The 21,790-nt window shown below is 37.9% G+C and overlaps 1 protein-coding gene across 2 annotated transcripts; it reads left to right on the forward strand.

Moving 5' to 3' along the window:
* The first annotated feature begins 6,519 nt into the window (after positions 1-6,519).
* Positions 6,520-21,663, forward strand: cnot6a (CCR4-NOT transcription complex, subunit 6a). 2 transcript variants are annotated; one of them, XM_079586195.1, is made up of 12 exons: positions 6,520-6,730; positions 8,165-8,286; positions 9,103-9,289; positions 9,867-9,952; positions 10,649-10,750; positions 11,024-11,092; positions 12,401-12,558; positions 13,081-13,235; positions 13,856-14,010; positions 16,732-16,965; positions 17,049-17,251; positions 18,566-21,663. In XM_079586195.1, the coding sequence occupies exons 2-12, from the start codon at positions 8,175-8,177 to the stop codon at positions 18,776-18,778; spliced, it is 1,674 nt and encodes a 557-aa protein (XP_079442321.1). In that variant the 5' UTR covers positions 6,520-6,730; positions 8,165-8,174; the 3' UTR covers positions 18,779-21,663. The 2 variants fall into 2 exon arrangements, with proteins under 2 accessions (XP_079442321.1, XP_079442322.1); XM_079586196.1 differs by having other exon boundaries at positions 6,652-6,716; positions 18,566-20,700.
* Positions 21,664-21,790: the final 127 nt, after the last annotated feature.

Genomic DNA, 21,790 nt, shown 5'->3' on the forward strand with positions numbered 1-21,790 from the left:
GGGGGTTCTTGTTGTTCATTAGTCTTTGTGTACAAATAGCCCACGTGTTTCATTGTTCCTTTTGTCTAGCTTTGATCCTTGTAGCTGCTGTTGGTGAGATTTCGTTCAAGTTTAAGGTCATGTTTCAAGTCAAGTCTTCGTTTATTTTGTATTTTGTTTATTTGCTACACTTGGGTTCTTCAACTCTACTCGCTGTAATAAAGTGGACTTTATTACAGATACATCAATACTGCCTTCAAAAATCTTTCAGATGAAGGAATCTCAGGAGACAGGAAGTGAAGCTAACATTGGATTCGGACATGCCATGATGCCTTCATACTTTGGAATGCATCTGCCGAAGGCAGCATTTTTCACCTTTCGGACGCAGCCAGTGTTGGAGGTTTCACACCTATATGTGCAGCCTGGTGACCAATCTTCACTGATTTTACATTCCATCAGTCAGAGCAGAGTGTGAAGGTTGAATTAGCAGAGCAATAGCACAGCTGTACATAAAATATTGCAATCCACACAACATGGCATCTAGGGTAATGTCTGCATCAGTGATGGTTTGGGCAGCAATATCATGGCATTCCCTACTGTGTTTTATGTGCACGTCACTGCCAAGGACTACCGAACCATTCTGAGGGACCATGTGCAGGGATTTTCCTAATGGTTTAAACATTGTACCCTGAAGGGGGTGCAGTTTACAGCATGATAATGCACCAATACACACAGCAAGACTTGTGACGGAATGGTTTAATGAACATGAAAGCTATGTTGAACCTCTCTCATGGCCTGCACAGTCAACTGATCTAAATATTTTTGAGCCACTTTGGGATATTTTGGAGAAGTCAGACAGAAAACGTTTTCCTTCAGCAGTATCACATAGTGACCTGGCCATTGTTCTGGAAGAGGAATGGCTCAAAATCCCTTTGGCCAATGTGAAGAACTTGTATCGGTCATTCCCAATACGAATACATGCTGTATTTGCCGCAAAAGGAGGCCCTACACCATACTAATAAATGATTGTAGCCTAAAACCAGGTGTTTCACTTTCAACCCCTGAATATATTCCAGAAAGTTGCTAATGAATAAAAAAATTTACACAGGGGATTTATTGACAAGTGATATTCAACACGTATAATTCCATCAAAACAAGCGCATTACAGATTTCCACATTCCGATAAGCCAATTACAAACAAAAGATGCTTAATCCTCTTTAATTCAAACACGGAGAGTGACAGTAAACAATAATTAGTCCGTTTATTTGCTTTATTCTGTTTATTGTACTCTTTGTATAACACTGTTTGTTGATCTTGGCATTTCTCATTGTCTTGGTAACAAAGTCAAAGTAAGACTCTTTTTGAAGTTGTTATGTTTAAGTCCTCTATATCACTCAGTTACACTGTACAACTGCCATCCACCAATGAATATGAATCAAAAGTGAACATGAAATATGATGTGACTGGAAGAATTGGTGAGTAAAGAGAGATGGAAGCTTTATGCCACAGGGTCTCATACCATATTATGCAGCACTGCATACTAAGATTAAAGATTTCCTTCTTTCTAGTACAACCTTTCCTTTTTCCTTTGACCTTCAGTGCCTATTCATTAGAGATGGGAAATGATGACATTACCAGACTACTTTCCTACCGCGCTGAGATAATTATCAAGTGTTTGATTTATATAACCCGAGGCGTTCGATTTCTTGAAAGAGCTGATAACGCTGACTCTTGCATGCTATTGAAAGCCATTCAATAGCTTTTGGCAGGGATGTCTCAATCATAGTCATTTAAATGAATCCTACAGTTCAAAGTGTTAAGTCACTGCATTGGAGAGCTTTCTGGCACACATCTGCACAGTAAGCGGAAGTGGGTGCTAGAAGATAGAGAAACACAAGATGATAGAACATTTGACAAGCGCAACCCTTGCAATGCTCAGATAAGTGAATGCGGCAAAAGCATCTGTCAGATTTCAATGGGTGGCTGCTAAATGAGGATGCTACTTAAACTGCCGCTTTTGAATGTAGGTGCTAATTGGATGATGTGGATTCAGTTGGGCACATGTAGATGATAAAATGTTTACATCGCTGGTTTGTTTTGAATTATAGAGCAGTAAAAGTTGGGGCTTGGTAAAATATATAAATTACAGCTCTAATATTAGATCAGATATTGCAGTTTCATATTCAACATATTCTTTTAAACCACATCATTACCTCTTGTAACTTGGTGTTTATTAAACTTGAGAACTTTTTGTTAGATTAAGATCACACTAAAACTGTCTAGGAAACTTTTTATTGTGTCTTCAACATTTATATTAGCTATGCATTTTACTTTTTTCCCAATCCCAAACTTTTAATATAGTGTGCCCCTATTATTCCTAAATTTGTCTCTGTGATGGCCTATGACGTTGCCACACAAAAGGTCCGTTCCAATAATGGCTCGTTTCCACTGAGCGGTGTGGTACGGTACTACGGTAAGCAATTATTTGCGTTTCCACTGTCAAAAGTTGTGAATGGTACCAAAATGCGGAACCACCGTACCACTTTTTCGGTGCCCTTCCGTTGGGGTATCTACTGTAGCACAATGGTACGGTACGTAAAGGGTGGAGCTATACTCACTGCAGAACGTTGATTGGTTGACAGAGAATCGCCACTTGCGCGTGCTACAAGGGGAATGACAACATAAGGAGCGCCATTTATTCATATAAAGTTGAAATATAATACTACTGTTAGTACTGTGAGTTTTTTAGGCGAGAATGTAGTTGTTTAAAGCTCAAATCTGTGGTTTATTTATAAAGATTTATGAAAATTTGATCCAGGTTGTGAGATCCATTCCAGGCAATCATCGGGCGCTCGGCGCTCATGTACCCCGCCTGGAACAGCCTTTCCTCGGCTAGTCATCTGACGTTTGCTTCTGACTCTGACGTGTCTGTAGTGGTTAAAGTCCCCGTGAACTGGAAGTTGCAAACGACTTTTCTTCAGTCTTGTGACGTATTTCCAAGTGAAACGGAATATTGAACAGAGGGCAGGGTTTTGATTTAGCCCTCCTCCTTTCCATCTCTGCTCATAGCAGACTAACGGTTTTAGGGGAGTGCGTTTTCAACCCAACCCGTCAAACTGACGTCATCAGAAAAGGAACGCCATTCCAGACCGGAAGTAACTTTTCATATTTTGATGAAAGATTACCACGGGCCACGGCAAACCATTTTTTTTCTGTGTATTAACTTGAACGTATTACGGTAATTGTTCACCACAAGACTAGTAATATGCGCTAACAAAGTAAATAGGGTCAATTTTCATTTCATGTCGAATTTAAACATGAGATCATTTATTTTAATGTTAGGTAATGTTTGTGTTATTCCCTGTGTGTGTGTGTAATGGACTAGTCCTTTGGGAGGTCATGTTTTTTTGTTTAGTTTGGTATGCTTAGTTGGTTTGATTACTACTGTTAAGTTTGGTTCTGTTCAGTTGACCCTTTTTATGGGCCCAGACCTGACTTTATTTTGTTCAGTTTTCAAGTAATTTAATTTGTAACTTTGTTTGGCATTTACGAAATAATTTTCTTTGTTTGGAAATCCTGCATTCTTTGCCCTTGACTGCTTGGTCCCTCACAGTCTCCTACAATATGTTTGCATGCATCCAAGGTCAAAATCACTTTAATTTGATAATTACATGCGCACCTTTTGTTTCAATCGGAATGAAATTATTCCTATTGATAAATCCACCCATGGTGTTTATGAATGCTAAATAAAGCGATCAGGTTGATGTGCTTATCTCGCATGTGCAAATATAGACAGATTTGCCCACTGTTTGCACATACCATATCCCACTGCTTCTTTTCTTTGTTTTAAAAACTAGACTAATATTTATCTATTTCGGGTCATATCTGAGACTATGAGCAAATGGAGCTTTGTGCCACTTGTGCTGCTTATATTTATCAAGCAGTAAAAACACACCTTCCCTCTCCCAAAACAAAAGCCTGTGGATGAGAGTCAGTAGCAAAGACTGTCCTGCACCACTTCACATACAGTGAGTGGAAGGAGAATTATAGATTGACCCGACAGTCATTTAGGACACAATATCCAACAACCACAACAGCTCGTTCCATCACTCCATGCGTCATATAGGCCTACCATTTCTACGTCATTACACATTCGCAGAACTTTCCAGATTCGGTTTTCAATCCGATAAATTGTTTACTATTGAACAGATTAGAAAAAGAATGTAAAAGGATTACAATCTGAATAAAATTTCAATCGGATTTGGCCAATTCACCCCTGGGAATCGTCAAAAATATGATTGTTTAAAAGTACAACTAATAATTTAAACAGTGCAACAAACATAAGCCATTTTAATATGTATTGTATAAAATCACTTTTTATCATTTTATATTTTTATCATTTCCATTACACTGATCACTTTTGTCCCTTCTCAATAATTTTAGTGTTAGTGTACCAAGGAGACAACCGAGTCAGTTAAGTGAAAGGTGAAATATGAGACTTGAAGAACACAAAGAAAACCAAGGTTAATATCATGTGAAGCTAATTATATTGTGTCATTTACAATCAAGCTATAATTTTGTCAAATTATGCAAATGGTGCGAAAACATTGTTTAATTGCGTTTACTTAGAATGCATAAAATGCTAGCTGTGAAATTAGCCTTAAGGAATTGGTTGTTTTATCTAAAAAATGTTCACAATTTAATTTGAAATGTGTTGGAAATTAGATTTTCAGACAACAATGACAGAATTCGTCTGTGATGCATGTATGGATAAAGACAGAAAATACTTTAATGAGCGTTCAGTTAACATATGTATTTAAAATGCTTTGGTTTTAGATTGCATATTATTATTTTTGTTTCAGATGTGCTTTGTTAATATCCTGAATCTGACTTAATTAAACAAAAGGCACGTTTAACATCAAGGTATCTTCAAGGCCTCAGCCTGACCTCAAGATCTCAGACCAATTAATGTTCTATCATGAAAGGTATAGCCTGGTTGCATGCATCATTATGTGGAAGATGTCAGGGATGAAACTATATTTAGCCCTCAGCAGGTGGGAGTGTGTTTGTGCTTATGGCAGGATTATTTCTTGACAGTTTCAGTGTTGTCACCAAATCTTTACATCCCACATTTCAAGCTCAGATTATTGAAAAGCCTGCACTCCTTTAACATATCAGTGGTGAAATAGGTTTGATATGAGGTGAATTCATCAGCGCATGCTTTCTGTTAGTAAGGCCTGCGTTTGATAGTCATCAATGCTCAAAACGACTTGTTTGGAATAATTCCTCGTGTTCCATTTTAATAATAGTTGAAGTACATGTAGTTATTATTATCAATGTGTCATTTTCTTGAAGTGTTTTTTTTCTATGTTTGTGGTTTAATTATGAATTAATCAGTTATATAAAATTACACATCTGTTAATATGATTTATAAAAATATAAAAACAATCCAATAAGCATTACAAATTCAAAAAATAAGAATAAAATCCTAAATAAATCAATGTAATATTACTGCATTTCATTAATATACCCCAATCAAAGTTCTAAGGAGAACTGTGTCCACGTTATGCAAATTATCTGTATCCATTGAATACACAGATGAGCTTCCACAAAGACCTTAAAGTCACCATGGCCCTCCATGTGCTGCCAAAAAAGCGCTGACCCACCAAGGCATGGACTCTTCAAGACCCCTGAAGGTGTGTCCTGTGGGATCTGGCACCAAGACATTTGCAGCAGATCATCCAAGTGCTGTAGGTTGCAAGGTGGAGCCGCTGTTGGTTCAGCACATCCTACAGATGATTAATTTAAATTGAGATCTGGGGAAATTTGGAGGCCAGTGAAACACTTGACATCACTTCTCCAGGCGCACACGTACATGGCCATCCACGTGACGTAAAATAAAACGGGAGTCAACTGGCGACCTTCTTCGACTGCTCCAATGTCCAGTTCCGACACGTGCTCATCGTAGGCGCTTTCAAACGGTAGACAGGGGTCATAGGCTCTTTGACAACATTCTAGTCATTTAATGCCTGTTTCAGGTACTATTGACAAAACAACAGGTATTGTGTGTATTATATAGTGTGTATACAGCTAGGCCTATTCAATTTTCAACAAAGCCCTGAGTTGTGTAAAGCTAAATGATGCCATCCAGTGTTTATCAAATGTACTGCAACCAAACGCATTTTAATTATAGCAGACTATATTTTATTTTCTTAAAAACTGTTTCTTCACATATTATTCTACGTGGTTGATAAGACCTATTGGTAAGTTATACAGATAATTAAATGATTCGCATATTTTGCACATGTCGTCTGATTTTTACGTTCACATAAACGTTGACGCAATTAAAATCCCAAATACCAGTCACAAAATAGCCTATTTAAAGTGTTTATATAACAAAAAACGCCCCTATTTACAATTGTCATGACTATTATCATCACATAATGATTTATAGCAAAGTGCATTTTTGTTGTACTCTACTTGTCAACATGAACATCCGCAAAATTGACCTATTTTTGTGACTCCCATTTTCGGCCTGCCTCGCTGGCGTAAACAGTTTGGAGGCGTCGAGTGGACAAGCGGGCCAATCAGATCGCTCGTTTCAGGGGCAGCCAATGAGCGGAGCGCTTCTTATCGTGCTCTGAAACTCTCACGGCCGCCATGATGCTTGTTTGCCATCAGGAGAAAGAGCAGCGGATCAGAAACAAAGGAAACGCGCACTCGTCTTTGTGAACTGGTATGAGCTTACAGGTAAAACGAATACGCGTTTGAGGCGTTCCAGTTGTATCTAGTGGTACATAAGCAAGGGGATATGTTTCTTTCCTACTGCTTTGCGCGTAGTGTTGGTCTAGTTTTGTGAACGTATAATCGCCTGTTAGCCAGTTAGCGTATAAGCTAATTTGCTCAATCTGAACAGAGGAAATTAAGGATCTGTAACGTTAAGATCTAATTTGTATTTTCTCCACTTTGCGTTCCCGTGCACTTTGAAAACGATGACTGATTGGATGAAATGATCAACGAGACAAATGTAAATGCTGATATCGGTGTTGTTGGTTATGTAAGCAGCCTGCTGTGTCCGTAGGGAAGCTACATAGGCTAACACGATATGCATTTATTAACATCATAAAACCTCTTATTAGTTTACTTCTGTGTGTTCCAGGCGATTAACATCGCACAAATGTATTGCAAAGTTAACTCGATGTTTGCCAAGAGAGGTTCCCTACTGTAAACGGGCAGCGCTAACATTGTAGGGGGTCCGATCAAACTAATTCACTTCAGCAGTTAACGTTAGATAGCAAATCTGTCTCGAGCACGATCTAAAGTCAATTAATTTCCTAATTGCTTGCTCTTAATCGACTCATTAAGACACATTGTTCCCCTCGTGAGCCAGGCTCGCTCAGCTAGCAGTCCTAGCTCTGTAACGTGGCTCTAGGAAATAAACACGAGGTGGTGGTGTTTTTGTTTGGGTTGAGTTGCACAGCGATGATGAAAGACCAAAATTGACGCTCCTCTGGCCTGTTGGTTAAGTGATTAGTTGGCGATTAACACATCAGTTATGTAATGGAAATGTACTGGCACCTTGTTTATATGGAGTGGAGTGCAGTTGTAGACCGTTGCAAGGACTTCAGTTGCACCTTTGTTTAATGGGATTTGTAATATGAGCCGACTTTATTTTCTTTCTGTGACATGTATGACTAAAATTGTACCCAGACGTGGTACATAAGTCGAATTTGCTTATACAGTAGCCCTTTGCCCACAGTGCCAGCTGCTCGCGCTTAAACGCGGATTTACCAGCGATAGATGTTTGTTTCTTAACTTTGCTCAAAGTTTTTATTTTGAGTGCTGATTTGTTATATACTATTAAAATCATACTCGTGGTCGTTTTAATCACCGCATTTGAAAGCTGCATTATGTAAATTTGAGAAGCGTAGTGACGTCGTGCGCGCGTGCGAGTATGGAAAAATCGCCTCGGCTATTGATTTTGGAATTGCTTTTGTTTGTGTTCTCACACTCAGGGGGGTTTCAGTGTCCTTTTCACTAGGCATTTCACCTGTTCTTTGCACAGTTGCACCCATTTCATGTCAGGATACAAGCAGCTTCATGTTTATGTAAAGTGCATGCGCAATACATTTTCTGTAATGGTGTTCAATCAGTATTGAAAGTGATTTGTTGTTTGTGTTTCAGTATTACAGGGATGCCCAAGGAAAAATATGATCCGCCTGACCCAAGGCGGATGTACACGATAATGTCCACTGAGGAGGCGGCAAATGGGAAGAAGTCATATTGGGCAGAGTTGGAGATTGTTGGTAATGTTGGGGTTCTCAGTAGGGGCCAACATGTCAAAGACAAATGAAATCAAAATAGACCCAGTTAACTTAAAGTTGATATACATTTTCTAAATGCATGCTACTTCTGGTTTATTATTATTTATGCATATTTTAATATGCATCCCTGCTCTTTGTGCGTGAATCATCTGTCTTCATTATTCCAAAGGAAAATGTTTGTACTACGAGTAATTTGCTCCGTGGTGAGACAAGCTGGAAATAATTTAAGTCACCATGAATATAAAATGGACTAGTCTTATTATTTATAGACTAACTATTGCAGTATTTATTATATATGATTTATCTGTGCCTATTTTTTTATTTTAAATTTGAGTGCTCATGATCTTTGATCAAAATTAATTGCTTCAAAGCAGAATTGATTCTGATTGGCTGTAAATGTTTTTGTTCATCAGCTGGGGGGAAAAATCTTTCTAAAAGTGATTGCAATTATATAGTTTCTCTGCTGTAAAAGTTGTTGTGGACTCTGCTACCTTCTTATTTTTAGAACTATATATCCTTTGGCCTTTAGGCTGTTGTAGCCTATTTTGCACTTTTAAAATCTTGCCGATAAATAATGCAGTAATATAATGCCATTTAATGTTAATTAAAATGTGGACCTTTTTTTTGTAGATCTGTAACTAATCAATAATGGAAATAATCAACACATTTGATTATTTAATATGTGCATGTAAACATATGCAAGCAGGCCCGTTTCTTTACAGTAGTGGATATAAATAATGTCCACTTTTCACGTCCCTAAGTGCACAATTTAATGTTTACGTTCTGTTGTCTTTGCAGGGAAAGTGAGAAGTTTGAGTACATCATTATGGTCCCTTACCCACCTCACTGCTCTTCATATCAGTGATAACTCACTTTCGCGAATCCCACCCGACATTGCCAAACTACACAACTTGGTGTACCTGGACCTCTCGTCCAATAAGATCAGGAGCCTGCCTGCTGAGCTAGGCAACATGGTATCTCTCAGGTGGGTGGCTAATTGGCTGTGTATTTGCACACTGTGTAAAGATTGTGGTTTGATGTTAGGCAGATGGATAAGGCTATTGAGGTAGTGTGCAGAGACTTTTTAACCCCAATACTTGCTGTTGTGCGAGTCGTTGAGCCTATGGGTATTGTTAATTAGGTCCTTTATTCTTCAAAGGTGACGTTAGTTTGCATCAAGGGCTTGAGCTCTGAACACCACTGTTCTCATATGTGGGTGACACAGTGGTTTGCTCTGAATCAATTTCATTTGTCACAGGTTGAAATATGTTACCACTTCTCTGCTAGTGTGATTACTGCTGCTGTGGATGGTTATAAATCATGTTCTGAGAGGAGCCGAAATGCTACTGTATTAGGTACCTTTAAAGTGGTTGGGATTTTATCCAACAGTTGAAATGCACTGGGGTGCGATAGATTTTGTGCAGTATGGGGTTCATACGCCAAAATGGCCTGTTGACGTTGGATTTAATGTAGCATTTTGTATCGCTGTATGCTTATTGCTGTGTGATTGTTTTTATGGCATGCAAATTTTTATCTTTTTTTTTGTTTTGTTTGTTTCACAGGGAACTGCTTTTAAATAACAACCAGTTACGAGTTCTGCCTTTTGAGCTTGGAAAACTCTTTCAGTTACAAACGTTGGGTTTGAAAGGTACTACTTCCTTTTATAACCCATACAACTTCAGTTGTGCAGGCCCAGATGGTCTTTTTTGCTTTTTATGTGCTGGTTTTAGGGAAATCTACAGAATAGATGTAGACATGTTAAAAGTGTTTTTTTTTTTTTTTTTTTTACTGAGCTTATTGGTAGCTAAAATACATAAATCAAATCTGACAAAATACATACACATTCAATGGCCAAAGAGTATGAATCCATGCGGGCCTAGTTAGTTGTTGATGTTTTGTTTCTCTACAGTAACTATTCTTTAAGTGCATGACACTAGTCTGTTATTTTAGACTTGTTATCTGGGTCATTCCACAATTGCAGTCACAAGCTGTTACTTTTAGATAGAAACTGTAAAGTACGCTTTTTAAAACGCGCCATTCCATAAAGTGATGTGGGCCATATATATAATATATAGTTATTTCGATTCTTAAAATATGCAACATTTAATTATAAAAAGTGTGTAGATAATTAAAAAAAAATGTGCCTGTCAAAATGTTAACGCTCTTTTAAATTGTTAGTTTTCCCATTATGCAGTTTATTATTTTCTTTTTTCTTAGATTCACAATTATGTGATTAGTGGAATTTGAGAGATTCAGTTGGAAATGCAATTCTAGTATGACCCATGTACTGGTTCTGTAATTCTCCATGTTCCTGTCATACTTAATTTTTGTTTGTGTTCTGTAGGAAACCCTCTTGCACAAGAAATCTTGAACCTCTACCAAGAGCCTGATGGGACACGCCGGCTCCTCAACTACCTGCTGGACAATCTTGCAGGCACCAAACGTGGTGAGTCAACTCTTGTACTGCTGCCCCGCTTGCGCAGCGATCACTGAAAAGCTTCTATTCTTGTACATGCTCTTTTAGTGCAGATTAATTTCATGCAATGAAATGAGTCACGGCATTGTTCTCTTATTGAACACTTTGTTTTGATTTGCTCTGAATTACCGTGGGGATAATAACTATGTTCTTGCATGGCATTGTTCAGACCATATCTGTTTGAGCTATTGCATGGTTTTTGAGTTTCACTCACTGACTTTTTATTTTATTTTCTGGCCATAGTATCTATAGACCAGCCACCATCTCGCTCATGGATACCACTGCAGGATACAGACCGAACACGGCCAGCAGGTGAGACACTTTCACTTCAGTTCAGATTGTGCTACACAGACCTTAACTGTATCATTTGTTCTTTCACTTCGCCTTTACCCTAGTGCAGCGATTTAGACACTACTTTTCAAATAATAAAAATAAACAAACATTCTCAGAGCACAGCCTTTATTTCAGGAGACTATGGTTGCACTATTAATCAAATAATTCAGAATTTGTGATAAGGTGTTTTGCAATTAAAACGCAAAGTGCTGAGATTTGATTAGACGGTCTGCAGCCACGGTTTCTGTAATATAGCCTACTTCTGTAATATTATTGGTATTTTAGCCATCTGTGTTTGGTTTGCTTCAAATTTAGAGTCCTTAAAAAATCACTTTTAGTTTTAGAACTTTTAGTTTTTTTGATTAACACATTTTATCAAATGAGTTCCTAGAACGTAACTGTTTAAATAGTCTTAGTTGCTTTTGTCAAATATAGCTAGTGCTTCACAGTTTGCTATACAATTTCAAGTTTAACCAAACTTTTAATTTGATGGTTTGTAGTAAAGGGTTTTTCCCAGCCCCAAATGAAATGGTGAAAGGCTCATAAAGGTTACTCTGAAGTGTCCATCTATAGTGATTGGGCATACGCAGAAAACACCAGCATGCTTATGTGCAGTAGACCAAAATGTGCTGCTTATTCACTCTTGACACACGCAGAACATGCAGACTTGGTGTTGAAATGGCAGTCTCTTTGTGGTCTACTAGTCCATATTGTGATTTGAATTTAATTGTACACAGACCTACTTTGTGTTGAACATTTCACAATACCTTAAAGGGATAGTTCTCCCAAAAATGAAAATTGTCATCACTTACTCACCCTCATGTTGTTCCAAACCTGTATGAGTTTCTTTGTTCTGTTGAACACACAATATATTTGAAAAGATGTTGGTAATCAAACAGTTAAGGGCCCCATTCACTTCCATTGTAGGAAAAATAATTACTATGGAAAAATGGTGCCCATCAACTGTCTGGTTACCGACATTCTTAAAAAATATAAACTTTTGTGTTCAACAGAAGAAAGAAACTCGTAAAAGGTTTAATGCCATATAAAAGTGAAGAAATTACTTCAAATATCAGGGTCAACGCTAAGGATTTTTTTTACGGGACCGATTGGGCCAGTTCAAATTTGCTGGCCCGCGTCCATCAGGCAGTCCTTATTGTCGAGCCCTGAATATAATGCTATTGTGTAGTAATATTCTCTATCAATAATATTAGCAGCTATATCTTGTTGAATGACTATTTTTGACATCCTCACTGAAATTTTGCCTCCTCTCCCTTCGTACTTTAGCGCTTTTCTCCGTAATGTGCTACAACGTGCTGTGTGATAAGTACGCCACACGTCAGCTCTATGGCTACTGTCCCTCCTGGGCCCTCAACTGGGAGTACAGGAAGAAGTCCATCATGCAAGAGATCCTTAACTGTGGTGCGGACATCATCAGCCTACAGGTTTGTCAGCCACTCGCATAAATAACTCGAGCTAGAGAACTGTGCTTTAAAGTTTTAAAGCAAAAACTGTGCTTTAAAGTGCTTTTAAAATCCCATTTCAATTTAGTCACAAGTTATGTCAATATCGCATACTTAAAGAATAATATAAACATTTTCTTTTAAATAAGTACTTTGAAACAGGTAAAAAAAGTATGTTTTGTATAATATGAATGTGTGCAGTATGAATGAAATCTGGATGCGTTACATGTGTCATGTGGTCATTATCATGTGACCAGCTTTAGTTGCGTCGCTTCACTGCCATCCATAAATCCTCTATTGTGGCCTCACGGAGTAGGAAAAATGTACATCATATGGACACTTCAGAATCTTGCCGGAAGTTAGTAGGTTGTCCAGGTGCTTTTTGCTTACCTTTCTCAGTACTGTGCATTACTATTGTCACATACTGTTTTTGCTTGCTATATAGTAGGGACATATGCGATTTTGGATGCAGCCATTCACATTTGTCACGTTTGTGCCCATTAGGAAGTGGAGACAGAGCAGTACTACAACTACTTCTTGGTGGAGCTAAAGGAACAGGGTTACGAAGGATTCTTCAGCCCTAAGTCCCGAGCCAGGACTATGTCTGAATCTGACCGCAAACATGTGGACGGCTGCGCCGTTTTCTACAAAACGGATAAGTGAGTCTGGCAAAAAATGAGCAGGCTGCAGTGCCCGGTTGCATAAAGCACCTTAAGTGAAATTTTCCCTTAAGTTCGCGCTTATGTTTCCCTTAAACCTAAGGGTGTTGCAGAAAAATACGTTACTTAACGTTTTTTTTAAGTGAAACGTCATAAACGCTTAGAATGTCCCTTAAATGCTGTTTTTTCACTTAAGAAATACCTTAAAAGCGTTAAGTGTTGCATAAAACCCCTTAATGGTAATTTCCCTAAGTATAACATAAGGTTTGGAAATCATAACCTTAAGAGTAACGCGGACAAAAAATAAGACGACATGGCTGAATTTATGTTTCCCTTACCTAAGAGAATCGTTTAAGAGATTATATGCAACACCCTTAAATTATTCTCTTAGGTAAGGGGAAATCGCCCCTTAAGTGTCATACTTAAGGGAAAAACTTAAGGTGCTTTATGCAACGGGCACAGGTCTTTAGTTTATTGGTTCTCAGTCCTGGTCTTCTATAGGCTCCCCATGATTGAGAACCACTGTATTGTGTAGAATGCCTGCAAGATGACTTTTAGAACAACAGTTGTTCTTGCATAATGTGTACTCATCCTGACCTTGCTGTTTTTGTGTTGAGCAGGTTCAGCCTGGTACAGAAACACACAGTGGAGTTCAACCAGCTGGCTATGGCAAACTCCGAGGGCTCAGAGGCCATGTTGAACAGGGTGATGACCAAGGACAACATCGGAGTGGCTGTACTACTAGAGCTGCGGAAAGAGATCATGGAGCAGTCTGGTCTGTTTTCTTTTTCCCTGTTCTTTTCTCTACATTACAGTTGCACTCTAAATTTGTATGATTTACTGACACAAAAATATAAAATAATCACTGAATATATACAAATATTTTTTAACTTTAAACTTTTTACAGTACATAATTGACACGGTGTTTAAAGAAGCATTGCAGTGATATTTCGGATTCATGTACTTTATAATCTAAACCACAATCATACATGTGGTTTGAAACATGTCAGATCTACTAATAATTTAAGTCCAGCAACAAAATTAAATTTTTATAACTAATAATAATTATTCCATGCAATGCCGTTTTCAGCAACATTTAGCAGAACGGCTGCCATAGAGGAATAATGGTGTAATGAGGTCACAATTGTGGTTTTATGGCTCAGCCAATCATAATCAAGAACTGAAACTATCTTTTTTATAATTAATTTAGAGCTGCATGATTAATCAAAAGATCACGATTCAAACACCCATGCGATCTTATTCCTGAATGACAACGATTCAGCGATTGTCTTTTAAACCTTTTACAAAATCACGGCGAAACAATCAAATGTGTTCTAGGGGTGCTCTGATTAATCGGCTACCGATCGCTATCAGCCGATAATCGATCTCTCAATTTGCCGGTTTTCGAAACATTTTCATTCTGACGCAAAAAGACGTGCACCTGTGCGAGGTGTGTGGTGTGACATGCTTGCAGCATCGCCGTCTCAATCTCTGTCTGGTGTGGGTAAAAAAAAGAATGCTAAAGGTTATGTACACTTGTCACTTGCTGGGCAGTGTTGCATCGTCACCAAAGTTTATAATTTGCACATCTCTTTAAGTCATGCCAGTTTAAACATTCAAGCATTTTTAAACCATTCAGCACTCGTGCGCTCTCAGAGACTGCGCTCATGCACATTAAAGAGCGCACGCCGCCTCACAAACAGCTCTCGGGTCTCTTCATGGCTAATTGCTCTGTTTAAATACACATGTGCAAAATTAGTCGTGCGAGCATTCACGTAATTGTAAATGTTAAAACACATGTAACGGTGTATTGGAACCGTGCATTAGATTTTAAAGTGGCAGCAGCCTATAGATGCCTGTTGCTGTCTGTCATTTAATGTTAATCAAACAACAAAAGAGAGGAATCACTCACTGCTCTTGACTCAATAACTTTTGTAACTAAATGTTAGTATTAATTGGTATTTAATTTATTCAGGGAAGAATAAATATATCTAGTGTTATTTTACATTTGATTCCTTAAAATTTAGAGCACTCTGTCATTTGTATCGTTATTGCATTTATTTGTGCTACTGCTTGTAATTTGTTTATTTGTTCTTATTTTATTACTGACTGCTTACTTTGTCTTTTTTTGTCAATGTAATTCAAAGTTTGACATCAGGCTTGTGCCGTGTAAGCTATTGTGCAACAAAATTGCCCCATCGTAAAAACAAACATTTGATCATTTAGGTGATATAATTGTAATAAAAAAGAATCTTTAAAAAAAGTCCCCCACCACCAACTTCCCCCTTAAAAAAAAAAACTCAAGTCACTTGAGGGGAGAATTCCCCAAATTTTCCAGAATAAAATTCAAGTCCTGAATTAATGTCTTTTAAGATCCTGATCATCCCTATAAATAATGCTACATGATAAAAAGAAAAAGAAGGCTTCAATAGACCCCATGATCTGTATTGGTGATCGGTATCGGCCGATACTGCTTCCTGTGATCTACCTGAAAAATCCTGATCGGAGCAGCCTCACTGTGTTGACGCTGCCACTGACCAAGAAAGAGCAGTTGTCATGTATATAGGTATGAAACCGCTTCACAAACAGTCTTTACAATCACACAGTATCGTTATTTCTGTTACTGAGAACTTTAGTTCCAATATAAACACTGATGTCTATGGTAGCGCTTAAAATATTCACTTTTGTAAGTAATTCGGTGCTTAAAAAAACTTGTATCCTTATATCGTAGGTGGCGACAAGTGACTTAAATTTGATTTGTCATTGAATCATTCATTCAAAAGATTATTTTATTTTTTTATTTGTTAATATTATGCCTGTTTAAATAGACTGCAGCAATTGACATTGTCAGAACCTCTAGTAAATTGCTTACTTTGTTTTGTTCTCTGTTCAGAATCATGGGAGAATCGTGATCTCTATTTGAAACAGAAAAATCGTGGTACTCAATTTATCCAGAATCGTGCAGCTCTAATTAATTGTACATTCTCATTCCTTACATTTACGGTTTTACATTTATCTTTGCTTTGTCATCTAATTCTCATTTGGTTCATCCTTAAACACTTATTAAGTAAGACTGTTAAATGTAATGTTTAACAAATATCAAATTGCATTACTTGTAGATTTTGGTATATGGTTTTAATATTGTTTGTGGGCAGCAAGGTTATTGTTAGCTAAAATGATCAAACGTTTGTTACTTAAAAATAAGTTAACTGAAATAAATTAACATTTTTATTTTGCCTAGTTTGCCAAGACAACATTTCTCTCATTTAGATTACATGTTATACTAAAATTAAGACAATATTTTAAAATGCATAAGTGTTAAGGGATTAAAGAAAGAAAATAAACAAACAAAACAAAAAATGAAAACTGAAAATATGAAATTACAAACTAATTAAAAATATTAAGAAATAAAATAGTATCTCATTGATGCTAACATAACACTTGAGACTCTAAGGTTTGACAAGTATCTAAAGTGGTGTCTCTTTTTGCTCCATAGCTGGAAAGTCTCTGCATGGCATGGAGAAACAGCTCCTCCTGGTGGCCAATGCTCATATGCACTGGGACCCCGAGTACTCGGATGTGAAGCTTGTCCAGACTATGATGTTCCTGTCTGAAGTGAAGAACATTGTGGATAAGGCCACTCGCAGTCTGAAGCTCTCCTCAGTTTCTGGGGAACCCAATGCCATCCCTCTCGTCCTGTGCGCTGACCTCAACTCTCTACCTGACTCGGGTATGTATGCCAGTACCAGAGCGTTTCGAGATTTGATTTTCCCTCTTGCTCAGTTACTGATGGAGATTTTCATGCACACACAGGTGTGGTGGAGTACCTGAGCACAGGTGGTGTGGACGGCACCCACAAGGACTTCAAAGAGCTGCGATACATTGACAGCTTGACCAACTTCAACTGCAACGGCAAGAACGGCACCTCCAGCACCAGGATCACGCACGGCTTCAAGCTGAAGAGTGCCTACGAGAACGGCCTGATGCCTTACACCAACTACACCTTTGACTTTAAGGTTTGTTTTAGCTGTTTTTCATTTTTCTAAAACTTAAAGGCTAAACTAGGGCTTTCATAACAGAGTTCATAATATCGTGATAAAAATAAATCCTGCATGTGAAATAAATAGATCCCCCAAAACTAGTGTCATGGAGCAGGCGTGTTACGGATACGTGGTGTACCTTTTTTTTTTTTTTTTTGTAATCAAAAATCATGTCATTGAAATCATGAAACTTTTTTATATAAACTTTATTATAAAGAAAAATTAAGGTTCTATGAATTTCTTTTCCCACAGAAATTCATTTTTTTTTTTTTTTTTTGGTCAAACAGCGTGCTGCAGAATGAGTTTTACTGTTAAAATTAAATTAAATCATGGAAGAAAAATTTTTATTACTCAAAGTTTTGATCATAATTTATTTGTATCAGATATGTCCCAATGTAATAATAATACTAACACTAAGTTTTACTGTGCAACAGTAATATATTTCTTTCAATTTAAACCAAACCTTTATATTGTCGGGTTGCCGTGAAGACCCTTTGAGTTTGTGTTTGAAATGACGATAGTTTTTCTCAAATGAAGCGATTAAATGCTCACGAAGTGACTTTCAGAGCTGATCTAGAGTCTGGAGAGGAAGTTCATGCATTCGTGTCCTCGTATAGGCAAAAAACAGCTTGAGCGTCACATGCTTCAGCGTGTCAAAGGTAAACGAAACTGCGCGTCGTCTGCACCATTCATTTACACAGAACATGCTGAATTTTTGCAGTTAATATTCACACACTAGTCTATTGTGATTTGATTTCAAGTGTACTGAATGGCTATATCGCGAAAATCATAGCCGCTAAAGTCATAGCGAGTCTTTTGTATGAATGTGCGTGAGCCATTCAAACCAGCAAACAATAAAGGAGCAAATGGTCATCTTATTCAGACTGTACTTTTGCAGTTTGGGGATCATGCAACATCAAACCACAATTGCAGCATCAAACCGTTGTCGGAGTTGAATATACTTTTCATATATATAGTTTTTAAAGCATTTAAGTACATGTTATTACTTTGAGAAAACCCATGAATTTTTTTATGAATCTCCGCTGCGCTTCGGACGGTTCACACCTCGCAGTCGTCCATTAATACCTGACAATGGACACCTCGTCGGGCATTAACCCTTACTTCAACTGCTCATGCTACATGTGTGTAGCATCTTTGATCATATTTAAAATGCAGTGGTGCCTCTAATTTCAAATGGCTACAGATATTTTGTGTGGCTTGTAATGGAGCAAATAAACTTGAAATTAATTTTCATCTTCAAGTTTAAAACTGTTGTTTTTCTTTTTTCAGGGCATCATTGACTACATCTTCTACTCTCAACCTTTGCTCAACGTGCTGGGTGTACTGGGTCCCCTGGACCCCCACTGGCTCCACGAGAACAGTATCACTGGCTGCCCCCATCCTCACATCCCCTCTGATCACTTCTCCCTGTTTGCACAACTGGAGCTGCTCCTGCCCTACCCGCCTGCTGTCAACGGCATTCATCTGCCTGGTCGCAGGTAGTTCTCCGAGCCAGCAGGGGGAGCTCCGGCCCTTTTGCTCTCACGGTGGAGAGGGAGCGAGGCACGGGCTGTTGTGTATAAATCTGAATCTCTTATGAGGAGATGGGGTATGGCAAACTTTTATTCCCATGGATTTTAACTGAAGCAGACACTTTTGTCAGTCTTATCTATACCAACTCCCACCCACTTTCTTTTTGTTTAATTTTCTCCCTCCGTTTCTGGGCACAAGTTACCATTCTGTACTTTTTCTTTTTTTTTTTTTTCAAAACCCTAAGGGCCCCAAGTGATCATGTAAGTTTTACCTTAAGACAGAAGAAGAAAAAGTTTGTTTTATATAAGTAAATGGCAATATCTTTGAAACATGCAGGGAGTCCAGCTCAAGCGAAATATCATGAAATGCATAATTTGGATCATGCTATTACGAGGCCAGTTTAGAGCGAGCAGCTGAATTTGAAGACAGACAAAAACGAATTTCACCAGCTTAGGTCAGAGTACGATCTCCAGGAGCAACCCTTTAAAAAAGGGCTTTTAATGTGTAAAGAGAGCGGGCCGAACTCTCACGTTTGACTAGTTCACTCCTAATTATTTTTTATTTCTCTCTCTACATGATTGTATACAAGCAACAAATGTCCTGATCTACTGCATCTATCTTTTTTTTTCCTTTTTTTTTTTTGTACGTACACTTTTAGATTTGGATGAAAATGATTGTATTGTAAATGAAAGCGAAATTTCTATCAGTTGTAAATGTTCATCTTAATGAACATTCAAAAGACCAGCGTGTGTAAAATAATTTTTTTCAGGTATCTGCTGTGTAAAGTTGCACTTGTCCAGGTTCCCATTTTTTACCCGGTGTACCAGTTTTTATTTTTTTTCCTTATCATTTTTGGATGTATTCCACTGAGGCAGATATCTGGTGTTGTGGTCCTGTTACCCACTTTGATATTCAAGAACACGTGACATTGTGCCTCACTGATTCGTTTCTCTAAGCGCACTGCCAGTGCTATCAGTGAACACCTGAACAGCCTCAATCTACTTATACAATATCCTCATTTATGTTTTTTTCTTTTTTGGGTGTCTACAATGTCGAGTAAAGTGAGTGTTTCTGCTGTGCCGATCCGGGCTCGTGATCATTCTCATGTAGTTCCACCATTCCTCCAATTATTTTTTTTTACTCCCCTTCCATTTGCATCCTCTATTTACTGCCACTTCCTCCCTCTCGACTCAGGCAATTCACTTTTACGTATATTTTTTTGCTTGTGTATTTCTCGTTCTGTATTTCACTTCCTGCTAGACCACGGGCTGTCTCCTCGTGTCGTGCCATCCAATGCATTCTGCCACAAGGCCAAGTGTAAAGCTCGATTTACTACTGTAAAGCCTGTTCTCTGACCTGATGAAAACACACGTGGTGGTTTTTGTCAGTTTTCTGCTCTAAACGCAAGGCCAGCGTAGCGCGGTCTGACTTTAAACTTCGTCTACGGTGGCATTGCGATTAGCGCTGCGTCGTTTTCTTGCTGCGTGCTCTCAAAGCCAATTTGTTTTCCGTTTCCCCCTCCCTCTCGAATTTGTCATGTTTTAAAAAACCGAATGGATTGACAAGCACTTATTGTAGATCACTGGTGCAGCTACTCATTGCTTTTTAAAAATTGAAGAAAAAAATGAAAACCTACTTTTGCCATGAGGCAGAGGTCAATTTTAATGACTTTTATCAAGCAAGAGTATATAGATGAACTGGGGGGGGACCATCTTATAGTTCCCCTTTTGGTGTCCCTTTTTATTCCTCACATTATCTGTCCGTTTTTGTTTTCTTCTGGTTGTTTTTAATTGGAAGCAACTTGTCTGGTTATATTGGATTGCTGATGGTGTTGTAGTAAAAAGATTTTTGTAAAGTGTGAATAAATAATGTATCACGTTTCCTTTCTTTGACATGAATTGTTGATGTGTGTATTATATCTAATAGTTTTTTTTTTGTCATTTTTCATTTTGCTTTTGTTTTGTAATACTCAAAACCAAATTTTTTGTAAAAATGTTGGCACACTGAATTATAGATTTATATTGTTGCTAACCTTCACTTCAAGAAACTTTTGAGAAAAAAAGATGCGTCAATGAAATCGTAAAGTCACAGAAATAAAGAGCTGTCATTTTGTCACCAAACAATTTCAACTTTGACCCTGAGCTTTGTGTGGCATTTCACCTGGTTTGAGAGCCAGTTAGTTTAAAGCGTGCACATGTGTTTGGGTTGTGGCAAGAATAGCAGTCTCTTCGATCTCCTTTCTTTCTGTCTCTTTCTCTGGTTTTCTTTTTTTAGGTGTTTTCTTGCTACCGCTCTCCAGGAGAAAGGAAGGTTGAGAGTAGGATGAGACTTTATTTTTTTTTAAAGTGTTCTTGTTCTCCCTCCTTGTGTTCTGTGCACAACTCTGTCACTGATCTCTGAAAAACAGTCACTTATAATAAATTGTGCATGTTTAGATATTGTTGCCATTACCATATTGTTCAGACGTTTTTGTTTCCTTTGGGTCAAAGACAATGGTTTCAGGTTGTGTCTTGCGCACGACAAGCAAAAACGGCATAATGCTAATCACGTCAACATGCTCAACTTGGCAATAATTGCTTGCATCCATCCCCCTTTTTCTGATCCACTCGAGCAGATGTTTCTGGCTTCACCTTAGAAATCCTTTTAATTTCCTTTTCCTGTTTCATAGTCGACTTTTCTCTGTCAGTAGGGGTAGTAGTTCAATGGTCAGGATTGTGGTTGAATCAGCTGAGAGTCAATAAGTATTTAGGTAATGTCACTATATAATGCACTGGACCAACTCTTGTTTACCATTTATGGAATACCAGCATAACACTTGCACAATGTTTCAAATAAGAATGTTGCATATATATATATAAATAAATACATATATATATATGGTAAAAGATTATAGATATTTAATAAAAGAAAATCAAAAAATGGCAGCTGTTTTTAATTCAATATTAAGTGTTGGGGATAAAAACCTAATGGTAAACAAGTGTT

The sequence above is a fragment of the Phoxinus phoxinus genome (genome assembly GCF_949152265.1).
Source record: "Phoxinus phoxinus genome assembly, chromosome: 17".
NCBI classification, from domain to species: Eukaryota; Metazoa; Chordata; class Actinopteri; order Cypriniformes; family Leuciscidae; genus Phoxinus; species Phoxinus phoxinus.

Bases quoted from the DNA above. Each gene is read 5' to 3' on its own strand.
- cnot6a (XM_079586195.1), top strand. From the start codon at position 8,175: ATGCCCAAGGAAAAATATGATCCGCCTGACCCAAGGCGGATGTACACG. The intron at 8,287-9,102 runs GTAATGTTGGGG...TTGTCTTTGCAG, and splicing joins GGCAGAGTTGGAGATTGTTG to GGAAAGTGAGAAGTTTGAGT. The intron at 11,093-12,400 runs GTGAGACACTTT...TTCGTACTTTAG, and splicing joins AGACCGAACACGGCCAGCAG to CGCTTTTCTCCGTAATGTGC.